The sequence below is a fragment of the Lytechinus variegatus genome, chromosome 1 (genome assembly GCF_018143015.1).
Source record: "Lytechinus variegatus isolate NC3 chromosome 1, Lvar_3.0, whole genome shotgun sequence".
In the NCBI taxonomy this organism is placed as follows: Eukaryota; Metazoa; Echinodermata; class Echinoidea; order Temnopleuroida; family Toxopneustidae; genus Lytechinus; species Lytechinus variegatus.
This window is the reverse complement of record NC_054740.1, coordinates 24,289,239-24,311,596: the sequence shown is the minus strand read 5'-3', so window position 1 is coordinate 24,311,596 and position 22,358 is coordinate 24,289,239. Positions and strand designations below refer to the sequence as shown.

The following is a 22,358-nucleotide window of genomic DNA, read 5'->3' as shown; positions in this document are numbered from 1 at the left end:
ATGGCGGTCCGTTGTGCAGTAAGTCGTCTGCAAACCTTGTTTGGATACAAGAATGTGGCTACCAGGGTAAAGAGAGTTGCCAGAGTTGTCTCATCACGGTCTCAGTCCACCTTACCACCGCTTGTAACGGCCGACGAGTGGTGGGGAAAATGTCAGACAGCCGAGGTCTTGGGTGAGAAGATGTCGTATTACGACTCGGATGCTGTAAAAACCAGTGGCAATAAACACGCAGTTATATTCCTTCATGGTAACCCGACGTCTTCATACCTGTGGAGGAATATTATACCTCGCGTGGAACCCGTCGCTCGGTGTCTTGCGCCTGATCTTATTGGTCAGGGACGCTCGAACAAGCTCGCCAACCATTCCTACCGTTTTGTTGATCACTACCGATATCTATCTGCTTGGTTTGATACCGTCAACTTACCAGAAAAGGTACTTCACGCGACTTTTTAAAGGGGGTAGATTTAACACCCTGCTATGGCTTTAAGAAATAGGGGTGGGGAAGAAATAGTTTTGTCCTCATAAATTTAAAAAACAAAGGGGACTGTGGGGACAATATTCCATTGCTATTACAAGATTAAAATGTTGTTTTTAACAAATAAGTACATAACCATCTTCCTTTTACTATTTATCTAATTTACTCTATTCATACAGTTGCTAAAATGAACGCATGCGTTTGAACTGTCATTTAAACGAGTAATGAGTTTCCTTATAGGAAGGAAGTACAAAAGGTCAATAGTACATGCACTTCGCTCCCTTCGCTCCCTTTGCACGCTGAATTAAATATAATGGTATAAAAATGCAACTCTTATTTTTCATATTTTCTGCTATGGATGCTACACTAGCATTTAAGCCGATGTTGTAGATTTTCTGTAGATTGTGTGACGGGGAAACTAATTACTATGATTGCTGTTTGTGATGATTTTATTTAAAACATGCAAATAATTATATAACACAACTTTTATGACTAATGAACATGGGGGAAAGTTTTAGCACTCGCCTACGAAAAGTTTATGACACCAATTGTTGGCAATCAGAAAAAAAACGAGAGTAGTTCACCTATATAAAATAATTAATCTCTTTCTTTTTTCAGGTAAGCATAGTGTGCCATGACTGGGGTTCAGGCCTGGGATTTCACTGGTCCAATGAACACAGGAATAGACTAGAAGGTCAGCAAATTACACTTATTTTCAGTTCTATACAATTCAATTTAATTTAAATTCTTTCTTAGTGAATTAATTAAAAATCACTACACAAATACATATTTTAAAATATCTATCATTATAATAAATGATTTGGGTGCCCCGAAATGCAGAGGCATGGGGGGGACCCAACATATAATCATAAAAGTGTAAAGTGCCTAATATATAGCTAAAGCTCTTTTTTATAGCTCTTTTTAAATCCAACGCATATTCATGGAGTCATGGACATTATTTCTAACTTAGGCAACAAGAAAAGCTCTGGAGATGACTATAGTAATAATATTATAGTAAAAGCAATTATTCCATTCATTGTTATTCCCCTAGTTCATATTTTTAATTCATATTTAACTAACGGGCAAGTTCCTGATTCTATGAAAATCGCTAAAGTTATCCCATTGTATAAAAAGGGGGACAGGCTGAGTGTTAATAATTATCGTCCAATCTCTTTTTACTACCGTGTTTTTCAAAAATTTTAGAAAAATCATATATTTTCGAACTTTTACTTTCATATATTATCAAATTTTCAATTCGGCTTTAAAGAAAAACACAGTACCGTTCATGCTCTTTTGTCATTCATTGAAAAGGTAGCTCATGTCTTAGATAAATCTTCTCATATGGTTGGCATATTCCTTGACCTATCCAAGGCCTTTGCTACAATCAACCACGAAATATTACTTAGCAAACTTTTTCATTATGGTATACGTGGCAAGGCTTTGGAGTGGTTCAGGAATTACCTTTCCAATCGAAAACAATTTGTTTCACTGAATGACCATTCTTCCAACTTATAGGACATTAATTGCGGTGTGCCACAAGGAAGCCTTTTGGGACCTATTCTTTTCACAATATATATTAACGATTTTTGCAGATCATCTGATATGTTGTCTTTCATAATCTTTGCTGATGACACCGATTTATTTTTTTCTGATAAAGACCCACACTCTCTTGTTCAAACAATCAATCAAGAACTGCCTAAAATTACTCGAATGAATTAGAAGTAACAAACTTTCTCTTAATGTTGAAGAAAAAAACAAAATACATGTTGTATAGTAACATCTTAAATTCATTACCTAATAGTATTAAGTTTGATAATTTTCAATGGGAATGTGTATCGAATATTGATTTTTTAGGTGTCACTGTAGACAATAAACTTTCTTGGAAGTGTCATATTGACAATATTTGCAAACCAATTTCTCGTAATATTGTGTCATGAATAAATTAAGAATGTTCCTCCCGTCGACTAGCTTCCTTACTCACACTATACTCTTCTTTAGTATTACCATATCTTCTTTACGGTTTTCTTATATTGGGAAGCACTCATCAAACTTTACTTACCAGGATTTTATTGCTGCAAAAGAAAGCACTTCGACTTGTTTTTTCTTCCCATGTATGTTTCCACACTGATCCTATTTTTTACGAAAACAAAATTTTGAAGATCGGTGATCTTTACCTACTCTAGCTTGGACAATTTATGTACCAATACAATAATAATATGCTTCGTCTTATTTTTCATGACATGTTCTTAAAAAACAGCTCCTCACAAAATTACTCTTACTATTAGACGTCGCGATGATCTTTATTTGCCTATGCTTAGCATGCTGTTCGCTCAAAATACATTTATATATATATAGGGGCCCAAAATTTTGGAACTCTCTTCACTCAGATATCAAGTTTTTCCTTCTCTTAATCCATTTAAAAGAAAATTAAATTTCATTTTGTTACAGTCTTACAATACCTCACATTGATTCCTTTACCTCTATAATTTGTTTGTTCATTTAATTTTTACCTGTTTAGAGATTACCCTCGGTGATTGTGTTAGATTGACTACACTTCTCTCATCCTCTCTTCCTCTCTCTCTCTCTCTCTCTCTCTCACTCACTCTCTTTGCCTTTCTCTTTCTCCATTTCTCACTTCTTCTGATTTTAGCAGTTTGTGCAGCAATGTTTGTTTATTTTTACTCTGTTGTTTTGTTTTGTCTTCGTGTCTTTTTTGTCTCTGCTCACCTTTTGATATTAATTTCCTTTACTGTAATAATTTTTTATATCTTTATTTCATTATCTATTTTGTATTGCTGCTTCCTTTGGCCCATATAGATTAAGTGATATACTTTTTTTTCTTCTTGAGTGGTCCACACTTTACAAGCTTTGCTTTTCAGTGGGCCACTCCATTTTCCCAACATATCTTGCATATTGTTATTATAAAATTGGAAATATCATCTTCTGTATCAGAGGTATATTCTTTATATTTGATTCATTTGAATATTTACGTCATTTATATTTCTGATGTTATGTTTTATTTATTGTAATTATTGCATTATAAATTTTGTTGGATAAATGAATAAATAAATAAATAAATGAAATTAATTAAATTGAATAAATGAAATGAATAAAGACACCACCCCAAACGAACATTGTAAGGACTATTTTTTCGGAATTCATGACGAGCATGCGAGTTCATTTTTCACCATAGTCATCTAATGCGAGTGTTAATCGCGTGCGGATATATATATTTTTTAGAATACACATTAACACATGAAGAACTTTTTGTAGCCATGAACATGATACGCATCTCACTAAGACATTGAAGTGAGCTTAACATTTTATTTTGATATTCAAACATGAAGAGATGCATTGTAATGCTTGTTTTTGAAATTCATGAAGACCACACGTATTTTATTAACCGAAATGATGCGAGAGCGAAGCGCGAGCTGAAAATTGTTGATATTCAGACCCGAAAAGGGGACACTTTAAGAACCAGGGGCCGCGGAACGGTTTTCAAATTTCGGGGGGGGGGGGGGCTGACCATGTAAAAATCACAATCATATGGTCATTTATACGTTTTTTGAAAAAAAAATTGAAAGGGGGGGGGGGGTCTGAAGCCAACTCCCCCCCCCCCCCCGCTCCCGCGGCCCCTGAAAACTGTTTTATTCAAGAATTCATGAAGAGCATAAATATCTCAGCAATTCACTGCTGCAAACGTAAGCACGGACTGGAAATGTTTTACATTCATACCTAAAATGGAGGCAACCACTTTACGTGGTCATAAAAAAACATATGCAACTACATTTAATAATAAGCTAGAAGTATGAAAACGGGCTGTTTTAGTGCCATTCTATCCCCTTGAACATGATTATTTATCTCATTTAACAGACAATGCGAGCACCAGGAGTGTAAACACATAAGCCCTATTTTTATTGATTTCAAATCCAAACATAAAGGATTGCAACCAAAAAATGAAATGCACAGTTTTTTTAAAAATAAAGTTATGACATTCTTGGCTGTCTATAATTTCAGCACAGAGTTAGACCATTACCTAAGTTAACCGGGCTTCAAAACACGACCAGTTTGTTCCGCCGGCGATTCTTGGCACTTTATTGGGGAGATAATTCGCAAAAATACACGGCACTCTCTCTAATACAAATATACAACTTCTCAATTGCGGGGAAATCCCTTTTTGCTGAATGGCAATATATAACGTAATATCCTGGTCACATCTCGAACAGGAAAGGGTTAGCCAGTCGCCAGACTGTGGTAGACGTCTGGTTTCCCGGGAGGGGGGGGGGCAGTAGCGGACCGTGACCCGGAGGAGACAAAGCATTGGGGGGCACTGCATTGTGTGTGAACAATGCCGTGCCCCCCCCCAATGCTTTGTCTCCTCGGGGTCACGGTCCGCCACTGGGGGGGGGGGTACACATGGGCTTTTCAAGTTCCATATCAAATTAAAATATCTAAAAGAGGATGTTTATTTCTTGATTCGGTCCTTTTTCTACCTCCGGAGCGTATTAGCAGCAACACAAAAGCCCAATTACATACGCTTATTCTATACTTCTTACGCAACCTCCACACAACTCGTCAAAACTTACTCAGTACTTCATGATTGCATCAATGAGAGCCTTAAATGAATAGCGGCCCTTCGAACGGCGCCGTTGATCTCCGACCTTAGCGGAGGAAGAATACAGAAGAGAGATTCACATAAAAAGATAATTTACTCATGGCCGTATATGCAGATCTTTTTTTAGAGGAGGGGGGGGGGGGAGACGTGTAACTTTTTTTTAAAGAAACTCTAAATTGAGGGAGCGAACAAACTGAGTTTGTCATTGGAACACTTTTTCATTTTTTAAGGGAAGTTGAAGAATTTCGTACACAATTTTGGTGAGATTTGTGAACATTTTTTATTTTAAAAATATAACTTTTCACATTTGTTATGGGTACCAAGTGCGTATATTAACCACCAAGAGTCAAAATATGAATTTACAGCCCGGGTTCACAACCAACTTTATTAACATAAATTTATAATAAATAAAAAATGAAATAAAATAACATGTGAATAACGGACATTTTAATGAAGTTTTTATGGACACTACATTTAGTCAGTTATGTCAGAACATACAGTATTTCTATACCAATTATTCTGATGGACTTTATTATATCCAGGGATCGAGGGGTTGTCTTTGAGCAAAGTCACCGCCAAACTATGAGTAGTAATATCCGATTGTAATTGTGAACATTGTCCTTTCCTTTAGGTCTGGTGCATATGGAGAGTCTCATACAAGCCCTTCCAGGGTGGGAGCTCTTCGACGACAGCTTGCGGGAAACCTTCCAGGGTATCCGCTCCGAGGCCGGTGAAGAGATGGTCCTGAAGCAGAACATGTTTGTGGAACAGCTCCTCCCTTTCGCCGTCATCCGGAAGCTGCGGGTTGAGGAGATGGATGCCTACCGCCAGCCCTTCAAGAACCCCGGGGAGGACCGACGTCCGACCCTGACATGGTTTCGCGAGATCCCCATCTTGGGTGATGGCCCGGACGAAATGATCGTCAGAGCTACGGCCTACAACGCTTTCCTCAAGGACTCGGCGGATCTACCCAAACTCTGCATCCTGGCCACTCCTGGAATCTTCAGTGACTGGATCGAAAGGATCACCGAAGATTGGCCCAACCAGAAGAAGGTCAGGTGCGAGGGCCACCATTTCCTCCAAGAAGACTCTCCCATCCAGATAGGGGATCACATCAAGGAATTCTTATCAGAAATTTATGAATAGACTTATAGCTTGGAAATGAATTAAAGAATGTAGCAAACTTACATACATCCCCCCTAAAAAACTGGGCTATTTTATATCTATGCTTGATAACGCTACCACCATACCAATAATATCGACTCCAGACCGACTATGCTAAATTGCGTAATTTCCAATGGCATGCCATCAGTCGGTTTGGAGTAGGTTCGTCGGTGGGACTGTACATAGCATAAAACAATTTTTGAAGTGTGTTCAATCTAAGAAAGGACTATGTAGATGTCGCCTCATATAGCCTATGAAACTCTTCTTTTTTTCTGAACCATGATTCCAGCTACACTGTTCAAAGAAACCCTGATTTTACAGGAAAAAAAATAAGATTTTGCAGAAAGCAATATTAAACAGAATCATTCTGTAAATTCATAAAACAGGAATCTTTGTGCAATTTACCTGAACAGGTTTGTTAAAAAGTGGGAAAAGAATGTTTTCTTACAGGAAATTTGTAAGTTTCCATACACAAAATACCAATTTCCTTTAAGATTACGCAATCTGGTATGATTACAGGTGTTCTCGAGACACTGCTGCAGGAACTTCTTTTATTTTAAGGATAAATTTTCTACAGTGTATATAAAAATAATTTCCTCTGTATAAAAATGTTCAGCTAGCTAGATGTCATGCAAGCTTCTAATATGTATGCATACTGAGGTGGTATGATTCAAACACATTACCTTTCATTTGATAGATCAATCCCATCCCCTTTTCGTAGTGTCGAAGACGTACTTGAATTTAGATACACCTAGAATAAAACTTTTTACTTGTGGAACGGGATTGATCATATTCCAAGTCAAATTGATAAAGAATCTTAAACACATGCAAAGCAATATCGTGAGAATCTGGTTCACCATGTTGGACTGGCGACTCCTCCTAAGTCGAATCTCTTTGGCACCACAGATTTGTTATTTTATTTTACTTACCAATATAAAAAACAATACATATAAAATCACAACATAATATAATACATGATAAAATAACATTGGATGGATCGCCCTACTCAGCTGAGCCATTGCAGCACAACTGTTCTGCCGAGTGGTCCAGCTTTATATATTTTTTGACACATTTTTTTTAATAATCTAGTCTCAAATATTGCTTAAAGTTCGGCGATTATTCGACTTGTGAAAAACCGACTTCGACGTGTTAGACAGAATCTCTTGTAACTTTAACATAATTATGTGAACTAAACATAATGAATCTGAAGTGGAATTTACGGGGGCATCTTCTAGTAGATATTCCAAAGAACTTTCTTCATTGATGTATTTGATTCCCTATATCTACAAGGTTTAGGTATCTCGTCTTTATTTTCTATTAAGTGCCTAGCACACAAACCGTAACTATGTAAGTTTTGACATATAGGACGAGTCTAGTCATGCACATATATTTTTGATTGGAACAACAAGGGACTGAGGTATTGATGACATTACTTACACGCATTTTATAAGAAATCAATATCGGATGTAAAATCAAAGTTCTCAGTTTAATTTTAAAAGAATGATTTGCAGAAGTCTTGTCGATGCAAGTTTGGCATAAACTGTAATATATTTGCGTTTTTTAATGTTAAAATATGAAATATTATTGTCGATCCCAGATATTTGACTATGCACAGCGTCAGAGATAAGAATCAACTCGATTCTGAGTCAGAGTGATATATTTCCTATTTACTTTGACTGTATATACTCAATTCTCAATTGATCATTTCTAGTCATATTCATGCATTTTTAGCCGGTCATTTTACCTCTGCAAATAAGAGCTGACACGTGCACCAGCTAACGCCATTCCGAGTCATCTCTGACCCACTGACATAAATGTGTGGAATTTATCCCAAGTGCTGTTTTTGTAATTTTTAAATTACTAGCATATGTTTTTGTACATTTTCAGCTTTTTTGAAATACATTTTAATAAGACATAAGCAGTTGCACTTCAACAAATTTTATATCCAAACATAAATATAGGCCTATTAAATAAAAAAAATGTATTCACTGCCAATCAGTCCTAAATGCTCTGTTATACTTATTCGAAATGAAAAGGGATAGAAAAGAGAAACGAGAAAAAGAGACATTTGAAGAAAGGAGAGGGATCGAAAAGACAAGAAAAAAGGAATAAATAAATAAATACAGAAATAAAGAAAGAAAGAAAGAAAGAAAGGAAAGAAAGAAAGACAACGGATCAAAAGAGAGAGAGAGAGAGAGAGAGAGTAATAGGGAAAAAATATCTGTTGCGATTTCTTCTGCAACCTCAATGCCCTAGTCTGCAATAGCACTTCTCTTCTCTCCAGGTACGCATCCTGCTAAGTTTGACACAAAAAAGTTCAATAATTATTGGGAGCTCTGCCAAATTGACTTGAAACCTGACTGTATTATCTCCGTATTTCTGGCTTATAATACATAAGGGTGCATTTGTTTTGCTTGGACTTGATTTGTTTACATAGATTCCACCCGAGGAAAATATATATATATACAGTAGGCATCTTGCCAAGATGTTTATATTCATAAGTGAAATAGATTATTTTAGGCCTACATAATGATAATGATAATGATAATAATAGCTGGATTTATATAGCGCTTTTTGCCCGATGATACAAAGCGTTTGCTAATATTATCCCGGCTTTAGCTCGAGCTACCATCACCGGCGCTCAATGCATGCAAGGAATTAATCCTACCGGGTACCCATTCACCTCACCTGGGTCGAGTGCAGCACAGTGTGGATAACTTTCTTGCTGAAGGAAAACGCGTCATGACTACGATTCGAACCCATGACCCTCTGTTTGACAAAAAGAGTCAGAACCACTAGACCACGTCATGCCCACATGAAGAGATTATTTTTTTAGCAACATACCCCGGTTTCTTAATTGAAATAGAACGGTTTGAAATTCAGGGAGTGAGATTAGTCAGATAATCACTGTGTGATGAAGTTACGAAAAAATAAGCCTTAAGTAATAAGTTCTTTTATAACCTCCTCAAGACCCACCCTTGATCAAAGCCTCAGTTAGGGATTGTGCCTAGAGAGTATGAAAATGGGTTACAATCTTCTGGCAAACACGACACACTTACATTAACGAATCACGGTTTTGTTTTCAATCAAAATAGGCTGTCATATAAAAAAAAGCGAATGATACCATGGTCACATTTGCTCTATGGCTATCGAACGGCAAGTCGAAAACAGCCGTTTCAACATTTTTTCGTACCAACTACATATAGGTGGTTTGAATTGAAACTAATTAAACGGCTGTTTTAGACTCGCCGTACAGCCGCCGTAAAGCAAATGTGACCAAGGTATAGGAAAGAAAATGAACGGAGAGACATAAAAGAGAGAGAAAAGAAGGAGGATGGGAGGTGCGGATAGGAGGAGGGATGGGAATCGGAAATATTGGTGGTGGTGATGGGGGGGGGTGTGAATACATAAAAGTGAATAACAGGTTACCTATATTACCATCAGTGTTGTAGTGCCTTGATGCTCGGCCTTGGCCTTAAGGCGCCTTAAGGCCTATTTTTTCAAAGCCTTGGCCTTGAACATTCAAGCCTTGGCCTTGAGAGGGCCTTGGCCTTGGCCTTGAGGATTTTGAGCCTTGAAATTTCAAGGCATTTTCAAGGCATTTTCAAGGCTTTTTCAAGGCATTTTGTATTTTGTACTTTCATTTGTTTTATAAAAGTAATTATAAATGTTTCAATTGTTCTGTATATCTAATGACACTAAATACTACCAGTCAGCAGCAGCAGAAGCAGTATGTGTACTTAGCAGTGCCATCAATTGCAATTATCATCACATAATTATGTAACAAAGAGAAGTGATGAAAATTAATATTATTTATTGGTAATATGATGTAATCATGACTAATAAGGATAATGACAATATCAATAATAATGATAATAATTATGATAAGGATTATAGTCAGTGGCGTAACTACAGGGGGGGCATGGGGGCACGTGCCCCCCCCCCAATCGGCTGACTAAAAAAAGGAGGAAAAGAGGGAGAAAGGAAGAGAAACGTAGTGGGAAAGAAGACATTAATGTTCATTATAATGTTTATGTTATGTTACATTACATAAGAAACATTTTTTTCATATAAATGAAACATAATTGGCTCAGGGCATATATGTCTTCATTGTTCCTGGTTCTCCCATTATCTGTTTACCGAGATATATAATCCTGTTATACTAAAACCTCCCGTTTTCAAGTCAATATACACCAAACTACCAAATATATTTCCTCGCACTTCGAGTTATTCTTTTACATGTACAATAGTATGCTTCTTTTTCATGAATACTTTAAGTGATTGTCCCATTTTAAGGTCTTAATATAAAACATTTCCTGTCTGTGCTTACGTTCGCAGTAGTGGATTGGTGAAAGATGTCTGCTCTCCATCAATTCCTAGAATGAGTCCTTAAAATGTCCCTTTTTCTGTTTTCTGATCTGAATATCAAAAATTTTCAGCTCGCGCTTCGCGCTCGCATAATTTGGTTAGTGAACTACGTAAGGTCTTCTTGAATTCCTACAACAAGCCTTAAAATGCCCCTCTTCAGGTCTGAATTTCCTAAATTTTCAGCTCGCGCTTCGCGCTCGCATAATTTGATTAGTGAGATGGGTATGTTAATCATGATTACAAGTAATGTAATTCTAACAAAATCAGCAAGCGCTTATTGGCACTCCCATTAAATGACCGGTGGGATGTGTATAATCTTAATAGATAAAAGATTCCTAAAATATAGTCCTTTAAATCTTCCTGTTTGGGGTCAATATTTACAAAAATTTCAGTTCGCGCTTCGCACTCGCATTATTTAGCGAGACAGGTACGTATCATAATTACAAAAGATTGTAATGTCCCTTTTTAGGTTTGAATATCAAAAATTTTAAGCTCGCGCTTCGCGCTCGCATTATTTGACTAGTGAGATACATGTCCATTTATTGGCACTGTCCTTATAAAAATATGTCTATTAGGTCAGTATACCTGGCAACTGGGCGCGCTTCGCGAGCTCACTAGGCAGTTCCAAGTTTTTGCTGGTGCCCCCCAATGCCGTGAACCACGTTACGCCACTGATTATAGTGATTTTATGACAGGAATAAATCTGACAGATCTGACTGCAATTTTGACAACAATTTTCATACTTTAAATATAGCTTACTCTAAAGAATGATAACAAGGTTGATTTCTATTCCATTAGGTTTTCCTTGTATTATTTTCTTTGACCAACGAGAATGTTTTAAGTCTTAATGATATTCTGGAAAGATTCGGTAAACTTGAACACAAACTTCAATTTCGTCATATTTCCAAATGGGCTATGGCATCAATGGCATGATGAGCCAAAAAAAATTTGAGGGACCAAGTATGGCATACAGAGCAAAATTTTAGGTTTCAAAATCAACAAATTTTTTTATTGTGCTTGCATAAATTATTGTTAAGTAAGGTTCGCATTCAATTTACACAAAAAAATGCTTAGAATGTCTACATGTAGTTATTAGGTCGGAATATTACAAATTTTTGAGCTTGCGCTTTGCGCTCGCATTATTTGATTGGTGAGTTATGTATCCTATCTATGAGTCACTAAATGCAGTCCAGAACAGCTTCCTTTTGTGGTCAGTAAAAATTTCAGCTCGTGTTTGTGCTCGCGTTAATTTGTTTAGTAAGATGCACACCTTTTTCATGATTACAAAAACAGCTCGAAATATTTAAATTTCATTTCTCATTACATCTTATTACAACATCTCGCAAGGATGCCCTTTTAACAGTGATTAGCACCATAATTGACCCAAAATCGAGTTTTACAACTTCAAAATTGATCTTTTTTTAAAACCACTTTCTCGCTATGCTTTCTATAGCGGGAAATTAAAGCCTAAATCAAAATATCTGTGTTATCAATTAGAAATCACTTAAAAAGCTTTGCTGAACTGCACCAAAATTCTCATTTTGACTTTGTAAATGCATTTTTGGCTTTGACCTCCTCCCCCCAAAAAAAATACATTCTGCTTCCCCTGTACCAGATAGAGGAGAAAGACATATGTTGAGAATGGGCATGCAAGGATCAGATCACCTTGGTAATAATAATTATTGCAATGTGAATCGCATAGAACAATAATTTTTATGTCTAAATCTACATGATCTATCATGAAATTATTTTCGTTTTAAAATATACAAGGTTCAAAAATTTTGCTCGCTCACACCTTTTATACATTTGGTCCTGCGTGTCATGTATGCCGCCTAAGCATTGTTGTCTATTTTTTTCCCATATATTGTACAATTGAAATGCCTTGGCCTTGGCCTTGGCCTTGAGGTTTTCAGGCCTTGGCCTTGGCCTTGGGTTTCCATGCCTTGGCCTCAGCCTTGGTTATTAGAGCCTTGGCCTTGGGTATTAAAGCCTTGGCCTTGGCCTTGGAGGTTTGAGCCTTGACTACAACACTGATTACCATGCGCATTTTAACATTAATGGAAGGATCCTGATGCGGCCTATGTATGATTTCCGGTGCCTTAATACAAGAGCGATGGCAGCAGCCACGAGAAGCTCGATATTTATCGCTGACATAATAAAGGGGGAACTTTCGCATGAAATACATTCGAGAGGTAAACAAACAGGGATTTTCAGCCAAAAACAAAGTGTTCTGTTAGGCCTGCATAATGAAACCTTGGTGAAATACAGATCCTCGAGATTAACCGAGCTTATGCAGGATTTCAGAGTGAATACAGGAACCTGCGACTTCAAATCAACATTTGAAACGTAAAAAATACTTCCGGAAAAAACCACCGCCATGGCCACTAAGACGAAAGAGGTAGTTTGAAAGGGGAAGAGAAAAAGGGAATATAGATGGGAATATACCAGGAAGGAAAGAGGTCATGATCATGTTTGATTCTAAACTTGTATGTTGCGAGACTATTCGTCAACATGAACGTTTAAATGCATAACTACCCAGGCGTCTAGAATCTGACGCGCTCTAAAGAGGAAATTATTCATCATTTTTGTTTCTTTATCTAGTTTATGCAACATTATCATTATGTTATTGTTCATAATATCATTATTTTTTCTTAAGATAGAATGATGATTTTAGGATCATAACTTCCCCTTTTTGTATTTTATGTTTCATTAAAATTCGGATCGAAATACACTAATTACAGTTTATTCAAGAAGATTAAGGAATTGGATTACATGTGATCACAACATTTTCAAAGATCAGGAACGATTAGGAGAGAAAATGGGGCAGAAAATAAGGTTACAACTTTTCTGGTTGTATTTGGCACTTTGAAGGTAAATATAATTCTATGCAGCGCCGTAATAAACCAAACAATTTTGAGGGGGGCAAATATATTCCTTATGGAGCAAAATTTCTAAGATGCTACGAGCGAGATTTGAATTTTTATACAAAGATCTAATTTTGTGCTAAATTTTTACATGATATTCAGAAAAAAAATAGTTTACCCCTTTTCCTTTCCCTTTCTTCCTTTTTTTCCTTGGTCGCAATGTGGCCGCATTGCGAGACAATATTCTCTCTGCAGCCCACATATTTAACCACACTGCAAAAACTCCGGTGTTGATTTAACACCAACACCAATGCAGTGCATTGGCGGATCCAGGGAGTGAGGCCAGCCCCTCCCCCACCGCCAAAAAATGTAGAAAACAGGAAGGAGGGCGAAGGGGGAGAAAGGGAGGGAAATAAGAAGAAGAAGATAGAAGATGATGATGATGAGAAACAGGAGGAGAAGAATAGGAGGAGGAGGAAGAAGAATTTCAGATACAGGATGGATAAAAAAAAACGATTACCGCCGCGATCATAGTGACGTACCTAATACCAAAGCCTAACATTATCAAAAGTGTGATTTCCTCCCACGCGCTCGACTCGCTCACATCACAATCATGACAATTATGTACGTATAATGACATCAAGACTGTTTTTGATAAACAAGAATGCCAAGTCTACTTTAAAAACTAAAATCAATAAATGTTCATAATAACAAGAAAAATCACCCTCGAAAATGCATCCACCGCTGACTCCCACCCCTTCCCCACTCTTTCCTCCACTCTCTCTCTCTTCTTTTTCCTCTCTCCCCCTCTCTCTCTCTTGTCTCCCCATGTCCGCTTCCTTTTGGCATCCGTTAATCAGCACCCACAAGAAACACAAATGTATAAAGTTCAGCCTCATCTTGTCAGTTCCATTCAATTCAAATTCGGCTTCGGTGTGAATTGCATCTGATTTCGTCCTGGCTAATTTCTTTTTTCTTTTATCTCTGGTATGTATGATTTACCGTTTTCATACGCATTTCTATATTTAATAACAATAGGTGACATGACATTTGCTCCTGATCGAATGCCCCTGGCCTGGCTTTACATGTATTTCGTTTAACTTTTTCACTCTAAAAACAGAGATTAAAAATGTAACCAAAATTGGGTGGAAAGGGAACGTGCATGTTTGCTTGGTATTTTTTCCCCAATATTGGGTAAAATGAATATTTGAAGGGTGGATTTCATCGCATGATTGCGTACAATTTACACAATATTTGGTATCTTTTTACACAACAAACATGCATGTTCCCATTATACACAATATTGGGTAATTTTTTTAGAGTGTATGGTTTTGGTTGCAATAGCGCTTTATGTTGATATTATGGGTAGGGTATATCATTATATCCAATGTTGAAGTTAATTACTCAGTTAGTATGTGAAATTTATTGCGGAGCAATTGTCACCGGAGCACAATGTAATTGAACCTAACAATTACTACTCGACTAGTATTTACACCGGAGACATAATACAAATTTCGATCGAATCTGCTTGTATTCAACTATCATAATTATTTGTCACGACACTATATATCTCTTTTCATTTTTAAAAGTGAGTATAATTTCTTGATGTTTCCAGTCTATGTGTATAGTATCACAGAAGCCTTTTCTTGTTACCTTACCTATAAGTGTAGGTCCGAACGGTAATCTAAAAAAATTCCTTTTCAAGTAATCTTCTACAAATAATGTGATCATGTGTTAATCCAATACTTTTATCTTAATGAAAGGTACAAGATAATTATGAACAATCTTTAAAAGCGCTTGATAAGAAATCCTAATTTTGAATACAATATATTTTGCAATTTAATGTAATTTTATAGTACAAATTTGAAGAGACACATTATCAAGCGGGCACGACCATTGTTTTTAGCTTAATACTGCTAAGAACCGCATGTAAAGAGTATTCATGTTGGATTATACAGACTTTGGCTTAATAGAATAGACTTTAAAAAGTAAGTGACTTATGCCCTAGAAAAAAAATCCTGAAAAGTGGTTTGATTTACTGTTAATTAGTTTCATTTCAAAGTGATGACATCTTCTTCCTAATTGAATGTCTTATTCATTCATTCATTTGTTCATTCATACATTAATTCATTCATTCAATTTCATAAATTCGGAATACAATTATACAAAAAAATATCAAATGTAGTTGCTAGAGATCGTTTTTAATAAGAATCGTCCCATAGAATGGACCCAGATCAATACATGACGTTACATAGCAAAGAAGGCCCATAAATAGCGTACAAGGAAAAGTAGTGTTTGAGAGATGAATATCACAATCATTTAATAGACCTATATTTTAATTAAGGATTAGACGTATCACACGCCAGTTTTGTGAATACAATCTCTATTGTTATGTGTTTAATTCTTTTTCTTTCACCGCTATTTATTAATCAATTAATTTATTCATTCATTTATTTATTTCACATTATCCCAACAGCACAAAACTCTGATTTCATTTGGGCCCTCTGAAAAGAAGAAAAGTAAATATACAGATATATGCAAAGAGAGCAAATTTAAGCCACAATATGTACACAATAGACCGCTTCAAATTCTTACAGAATAAAATAGGCCAATATGTAGATACATTAACATAATAGCCATGTGAAACATAGTTTAAAGTATGTCTTTCCTACTTTTCAATTCATTAATGTTAAAATGAACTCTTCTGCATTTAGTCTCAATTGAATCTCAATCCAAGTTTTACCTAATAGGTTAAGATGAAATATTATGCTTAATGACGCTATAAGTAAAATACACACGTAGGCCTACCATGCTTTTTACGCAATATTTTCCTTGACAAAAAGTATCTGTCAACTTTTTTGTGGAATATGAAGAGGATGTGGCAATCGGATGCCCTTTTCCATATGGTCATTAAGGATGTGTCTCTTTTCATCTTTTACGATGAATCACGATACATATCGGATTTTTTTTAATTTGAAGCAGACAAAATACGTTTTTGAGTAAATATTATGCTGTATTCTCTTTGGAGAGACAGCATCAAAATGATTCCATTCATTACGTAGAAAGGCAATGATTTGGACTGATTGATTGCCTATTACGTGCCTACAGTCTATACACCAAACTCTTTGCCCCTAATATAAACATGCCAAAGGTGTTCTGTTAAATAACTTAATTCACAATATTCAGTGCTAATACAGGTCTATAGATGGGCTCCTTTCGAATTCGCAGGGACCAATCTTGAATACAAAATGGTTTATGTCAAAGGAGATAAATACTAATTAACTAATTTACTACAAAAAAATAACAGAATAGTGAAAAATTGATAGAAATCAAGCAGTTAATGAGAAAGTTAATGCTATTATTAAATTGGTATTAAGTTGAAATATAATGCTTGACTTGTTTATATCAAGCGACATGCATGTGTATATATTATAAAACAAAGTGTTTCACAAATAATATTCTTTAGGTCAACCAAAGCTTGTGTAAAATTGGGCTCCTATTGTGAGAAAAAACCATTAGATTTAATAATACTATAAATCTGAAATTTACTATTTGTGAGTAGAATGTGTCAGAATACATGAACAACGACCCCATTTGTAATGTTGTTAATCATCAGGAGCTTGATGTTTTCTCCTAAACACATTTTCCCCAGAAATATGAGAAAACGAAAGAAAAGAAAACAGAGAAGGGTGAAGTATGATATCGTTTTCTTAATATAATAAGAAAATTTATCACAAAGTTGGATTTTTGTAATGACAATGTCGAAATTCCTGCACGCACGCTCGCTCACTCGCTTGCAACTTTTTTTTCACATTTTAACCCATAAGCCATATCAGGCCACCTCAAATTTTTGGCTCATACACGAAAAATATCATCCTGAGTGAGAAAAAAATATGAAAGCGATGGCAATTTTGTGGGAAAAAATGTGGACAGGTTCATAAATAAAATCTGAAAGACATTACAATGCCACTAATATATAACCCTTATTATTCAACTTTTAAAATGAATAAACTGTTATTGTTCTTTGTCGAATTTTGCTCCTTTTTTATGACTATGCAAATTTCTTCCATTGTGAAAGTCTCCACTAAAAGGGGAGCTGATGATCAGTGACTTTGCCAGAGAAGTTTTTCTAAGCAAACGACGGTTTCCTTATGACATCTCATTCAAACTGCATAGAAATTACTAGAAATGACTAGAAAAGAATACACAATTTAGAACAGTGGAGACAGCCGTTTACCTGGGCAAGCCACTTCGATTTAGCCTCCATTTGTTTGGGTGATAAGTCCAATCATTCTTGAATATTGACGACTTATATTTCCTCAAGTATATCAAGGACATTTCTGAATGAATCGCTTGTTTCAATTCTATCTCAACAATCATCATTTCTCTCTTCTCTTTATTTCCAGAGAAAGAACTATACTAAAGAATGGACACAATGGAAGGCAACAGCTCTACCAAATCGTTCTCGTTTGATAATTACGACCAGCGAATCACCATAGCTACAGCCATGATCATCTTCACAATCATTGGTACTATTGGCAACACACTGGTAATCGTCGCTGTCATCCTATCCCGACGACTCCGCTCCCCAACCAACTGGTTCATCGTCAACTTGGCCTTTGCTGATTTCTTCGCATGCCTCACTTATCCTTTCAATGCCGTTGCAATGCTGAGTCGTACTGGCTGGCCACTCCCGGACTGGATCTGCACCCTCTGCGCCGCAATGTTTTACATCTGCCTTGGTGCCAGCGTCCTGACGTTGGTCGCCATCGCCTTCAATCGTTATTACCTGCTGACGAAACCGATCGCACAGTTCAGGAAATTATTCATACCGAGGAACATTGTCTTCATGATGACTGCTTCTTGGGCGTATCCTTCGATATTGGTCTTGGTGCCATACTCTGCTGGTGTGGTAAAATTGGGCTACTCTGAAAAGTACAAGACCTGCTCGCAAGATAATCTATTTCTTTCCAAGATCCCAGGCTTTCACAGTCTACTCACCGGAGCTGGCGTACTCTTCCCCGCCTCTTTTGTTATTGTTGTCATCTATGCCAGAATTTACTTCTTCGTATCCAAACACGCGTCGGCCATGTCAAAAACCCGTCGAAGTGCAAAGATCAACCTGGAGATGAGTTCCTCCAAGTTTTCTTCTATCAAACCAACCAGTACGACCGATGCCTTGAGCCATTCCACTTGGGAATCTAGTACAAGCCAGGCAATCGAAGCAAGTAATGCCACTGCTGGCGACATCGAAAGTTCTGGAAAGGTCCCAAATGAATCGAAATCTGAGAACGGGTCCAAGATCCCATACAAACCTGGCGCTGATCTACCGAGAGCTCCAAGCAAAATCCCACGAAAAAGTGAAAGAGTCAAGAAAGAAAGCCGCATCGACCGTTACCAAGTAACCGTCATCAACAGACTGGCCGTTGTAATCATAGCCTTCTTCATCTGCGTGCTACCGTGTGCCATCAGTTGCATACTTCCCCATACCGATCCGGCTGCACCTTGGACCTCGCTACTCAAGACTTTCAACAGCTGTATAAATCCACTCATCTACGCCAGGACAATGCCGGAGTTCCGCAGGGTGATGAGAGCCATCGTCCGTTGTCGCTTTCACGAGATTCCAGAGCCAATTTCATGCATTCGTCGTCAGAATTAGGTCGGCGTTACTGCAAATTATGAGACGCGTCACGCCTTCGCAGCGCCGTGAACTCCTTGTATGTTTTGTAAATATGCATCAAACTAATTTGTAACACCTATCAGATGTGTAATAACTTGATTTTGAGAAGCAGAAAGACATAAATAAAATTTACAACGTAACCAAGAAGTATAATTGATGGTTACACTATTATTTTATTGATGGAATACGCATCCCTATTGACAAGATGATTTATGGGGCCAAGATTGAACAGTGGCGTAGCTAGGATTTTTTTCCTGGGGGCACTGGGGGGTCCTTGCATTTTCAGGGGGGCACCATTTTTTTCGGTGTATGTGTATGTGTCACAAGGGCGGGTCCGACTTTCGCCAATAGGGGATGGGGCCCGAAAATATCTTCACCTATGTTTTCCCTGATCAGTCACTTCTTAGTTTTATTCTTATAAAACAACATAAACATGAAATAATCTCATAAGCCTTAAGAAAGTGCGAGCGCGAAGCGCGAGCGATTTTTTTTTTTTACTTTTATGTATTTTGTCCTGAAAATTTAATATTCTGGGCAATGTTATGTGTGATCCTGAACAAGATTTGTATGTAACTAGATGGTTACTGCGAACGCCAAGCGCGAGCAGAAATTTTTATTAACTGTGCTAGCATTATCGAAAAGGGACCTGTTAATGACTGCTTACATTTACCCACGAAGACGGTATATTTCAATAATGCCAGCTCGAAGTGCGAGCAAATTTTTTTGACATTCCGTCCTAAAAAATTGTAATTCTAAGCACTTTTTGTATTAAAAAATGGGATAGGTATGTAACTAAACAATTAATGCGAGTACGAAGCGCGAGAGGAACAAAATTGAGATTTTAGACCTATTAATATTTTGTAAATCATAAATAGGATATAGTTAATTGGGTATCATTAATAATGCGATCGTGAAGCGTGAGCAGACAATTATTGATATTCTGATGTGAAACTTAATAATTTAAGTACATTTTAAATAAAGAACATGCCGGCTATAGCGCATGTTTTAGATTTAGAACTAGAATCTGGGCATTCCGAATACATTTGTTTATTGGAACACTTATTGGAACATTATGGAATACACGTAGACAATAGGAACTTGGCAAATCAAACAATGTGACCACGCAGCGTGAGCTTAAAATGATGATATGTAGACCGTAAAACGGACATTTTACAGAGCACTCAAATTTGTAAGTGAAAAAAAATAGTAAAAGCTCGATGTCCGAGCTAAAATATGTTTTGTATATTGACTTCAAAACTTCAATATCAGCCTATTAAGCAAGATATGAATCTCATCGAACAGGCAAATCTGGCGTGAAGCGCAAGCAAAAATTTTATATAGTAAAATGAAAGATTTGGTTTCTTTTTGGTCTTCGATCCCCTTAGATTTACTTGTCTTCCTCCTCTTATTTTCCTCTTCTTCTTTTTTTCTTCTACTTTTCCTTTTTTTTTCTTTTCTTCTTTCTTCCCTTTCCCCCTTTTTTTTGCTCTGCCAATTTTTTTTCAGGGGGGGGGCACCTGGGGGCACACCAAATCTCAGGGGGGGGGCACGTGCCCCCCATGCCCCCCCCGTAGCTGCGCCACTGAGATTGAAGCATATATATCGAACCGTGACATACTGTTTGTTGATTATGTTTGTAATATATATTTCAAAGCTGATTAATCTTGCGCTGAACATTAAAGTTGCCAAATATGGAGTTCCCGGACTTCCCATTTCCTTTTCTCTTCTAAGCGACCGGAAACAAGTCAGCGTGTTTTATTTTGTAAATGTATTCTGTCATTTACAAGCTTTTTAGAAAGCTTTCTACTGGCAGGTCTTCATGTTTTCATTCATTATTTTTTTAAATCATAATCTGAATTTGCCATGCTTATGTCTTTGATTCATGTTTCTTGTAAATTCATGTATATTTCAGTTATTTATATCATGAATGTACATATTGTTATGTTTTTTAAAGAAAAGATATAAACGAATTAAATTGAATTTGCAGTTCTCTCAATTAATTACTCCTATTACTCACTTAAAAAATACCATTATGTCGTATGACTTTTTAATCAAAAGGTTATTCACATGAACTTGTTAGTAAATCAATCCACCAATTGTCTATATCATCATTCAATATCTGTCTTGAACTGTGTGATTGTACAGGTATATTTTTGTAAATAGTGATGTATTTTATAAACCTGCAATGTAAATGAGTTTAATAAAAATAGATACCCATATAAGACATGTAAATGGTTCCTTTACTCATTTTTCAAATACCACCACCCTGCCACATTTTAGGGTGCTACCTAAAAGGAGTGGTTCTCCGTGTATTTAACATTGAAGGGAACCTAATAATCTTGCTAATAAAGTAACATATTTGTTATTTATAAAATCACATATTTACACATTTATTCTGTTTCCGAGATTCATTTTACAGGGTACTTTATATCCAGTGTATCTAATACTATACATATAATTGTGGTAAAGGAGGTTTATTTTAAAGTTCGTCGAAAGTACCTCTTCTTGATCTCATGCTTTGTTCTGTCTTGAACGTATCAACGGGCCTTGTAATTAAGGATTGAAACTAAGCTTCAATAAAACGTAAGTGTCATGAGCGAAACCGATCTAATTAACTTATTAATCTACAGGCTACTTAACCACCCTGAATAAAAGACCAAAGGATATTCAAGATATAAATGAAGTGATCAATTTAATGTCACAAAATATAATAAGTCATTTACATTGAATCTTTGAGAACATAAGTATAATTGCAAACAGATATTCAATAAATCATTTCATATAGAGAAGGAGTATAATCATCATTGAGTGATAGTCCCAAGATTATGAGAGGAGATTGATCTGAAAATAGGCCTTTAAAATTATGTTACCGAAAGTCTTGGAAAGTTTATCGATTGCTTGATCAAACCTTCAATCGGGTAATGCGGAGTTCGAAAACAGAAGAGATCGACAAACCACGACGACTACGAAGATTGGACGATTATGACGAGGAACAAGTATGCCGATGATCGACGACGACGAAGAACAATGACGAAGAACGATGACGAACGCGACTGACGTCATCAGCGAAGACACATGTCCTTGAAGAACGAAGAACCAGAGTTGAGTTGAAGCTCTAACTATATACGAAGAATTACGATCGAGTCCGACGAACAGTAGCTTCGGCTGACTGAAGTGAGTCATTCCCTTCGA

The 22,358-nt window shown here is 36.6% G+C and overlaps 2 protein-coding genes across 2 annotated transcripts; both read left to right on the top strand.

Moving 5' to 3' along the window:
• On the top strand, nucleotides 1-6,763 carry LOC121406309 (coelenterazine h 2-monooxygenase-like). The gene is made up of 3 exons (XM_041597325.1): nucleotides 1-432; nucleotides 1,094-1,169; nucleotides 5,722-6,763. Exons 1-3 carry the CDS (start codon nucleotides 1-3, stop codon nucleotides 6,234-6,236), a joined length of 1,023 nt encoding a protein of 340 aa, XP_041453259.1. The 3' UTR covers nucleotides 6,237-6,763.
• A 7,634-nt stretch (nucleotides 6,764-14,397) lies between these two features.
• On the top strand, nucleotides 14,398-19,633 carry LOC121409688 (5-hydroxytryptamine receptor 1F-like). The gene is made up of 2 exons (XM_041601598.1): nucleotides 14,398-14,473; nucleotides 17,893-19,633. The coding sequence occupies exon 2, from the start codon at nucleotides 17,913-17,915 to the stop codon at nucleotides 19,143-19,145; it is 1,233 nt and encodes a 410-aa protein (XP_041457532.1). The 5' UTR covers nucleotides 14,398-14,473; nucleotides 17,893-17,912; the 3' UTR covers nucleotides 19,146-19,633.
• The last annotated feature ends 2,725 nt before the right edge of the window (nucleotides 19,634-22,358 follow it).

Coding starts and splice junctions, on each gene's coding strand:
- LOC121409688 (XM_041601598.1), top strand. CDS start 17,913: ATGGACACAATGGAAGGCAACAGCTCTACCAAATCGTTCTCGTTTGAT.
- LOC121406309 (XM_041597325.1), top strand. CDS start 1: ATGGCGGTCCGTTGTGCAGTAAGTCGTCTGCAAACCTTGTTTGGATAC. Junction 433..1,093: donor CCGTCAACTTACCAGAAAAG/GTACTTCACGCG, acceptor TTCTTTTTTCAG/GTAAGCATAGTGTGCCATGA. Junction 1,170..5,721: donor ACACAGGAATAGACTAGAAG/GTCAGCAAATTA, acceptor CCTTTCCTTTAG/GTCTGGTGCATATGGAGAGT.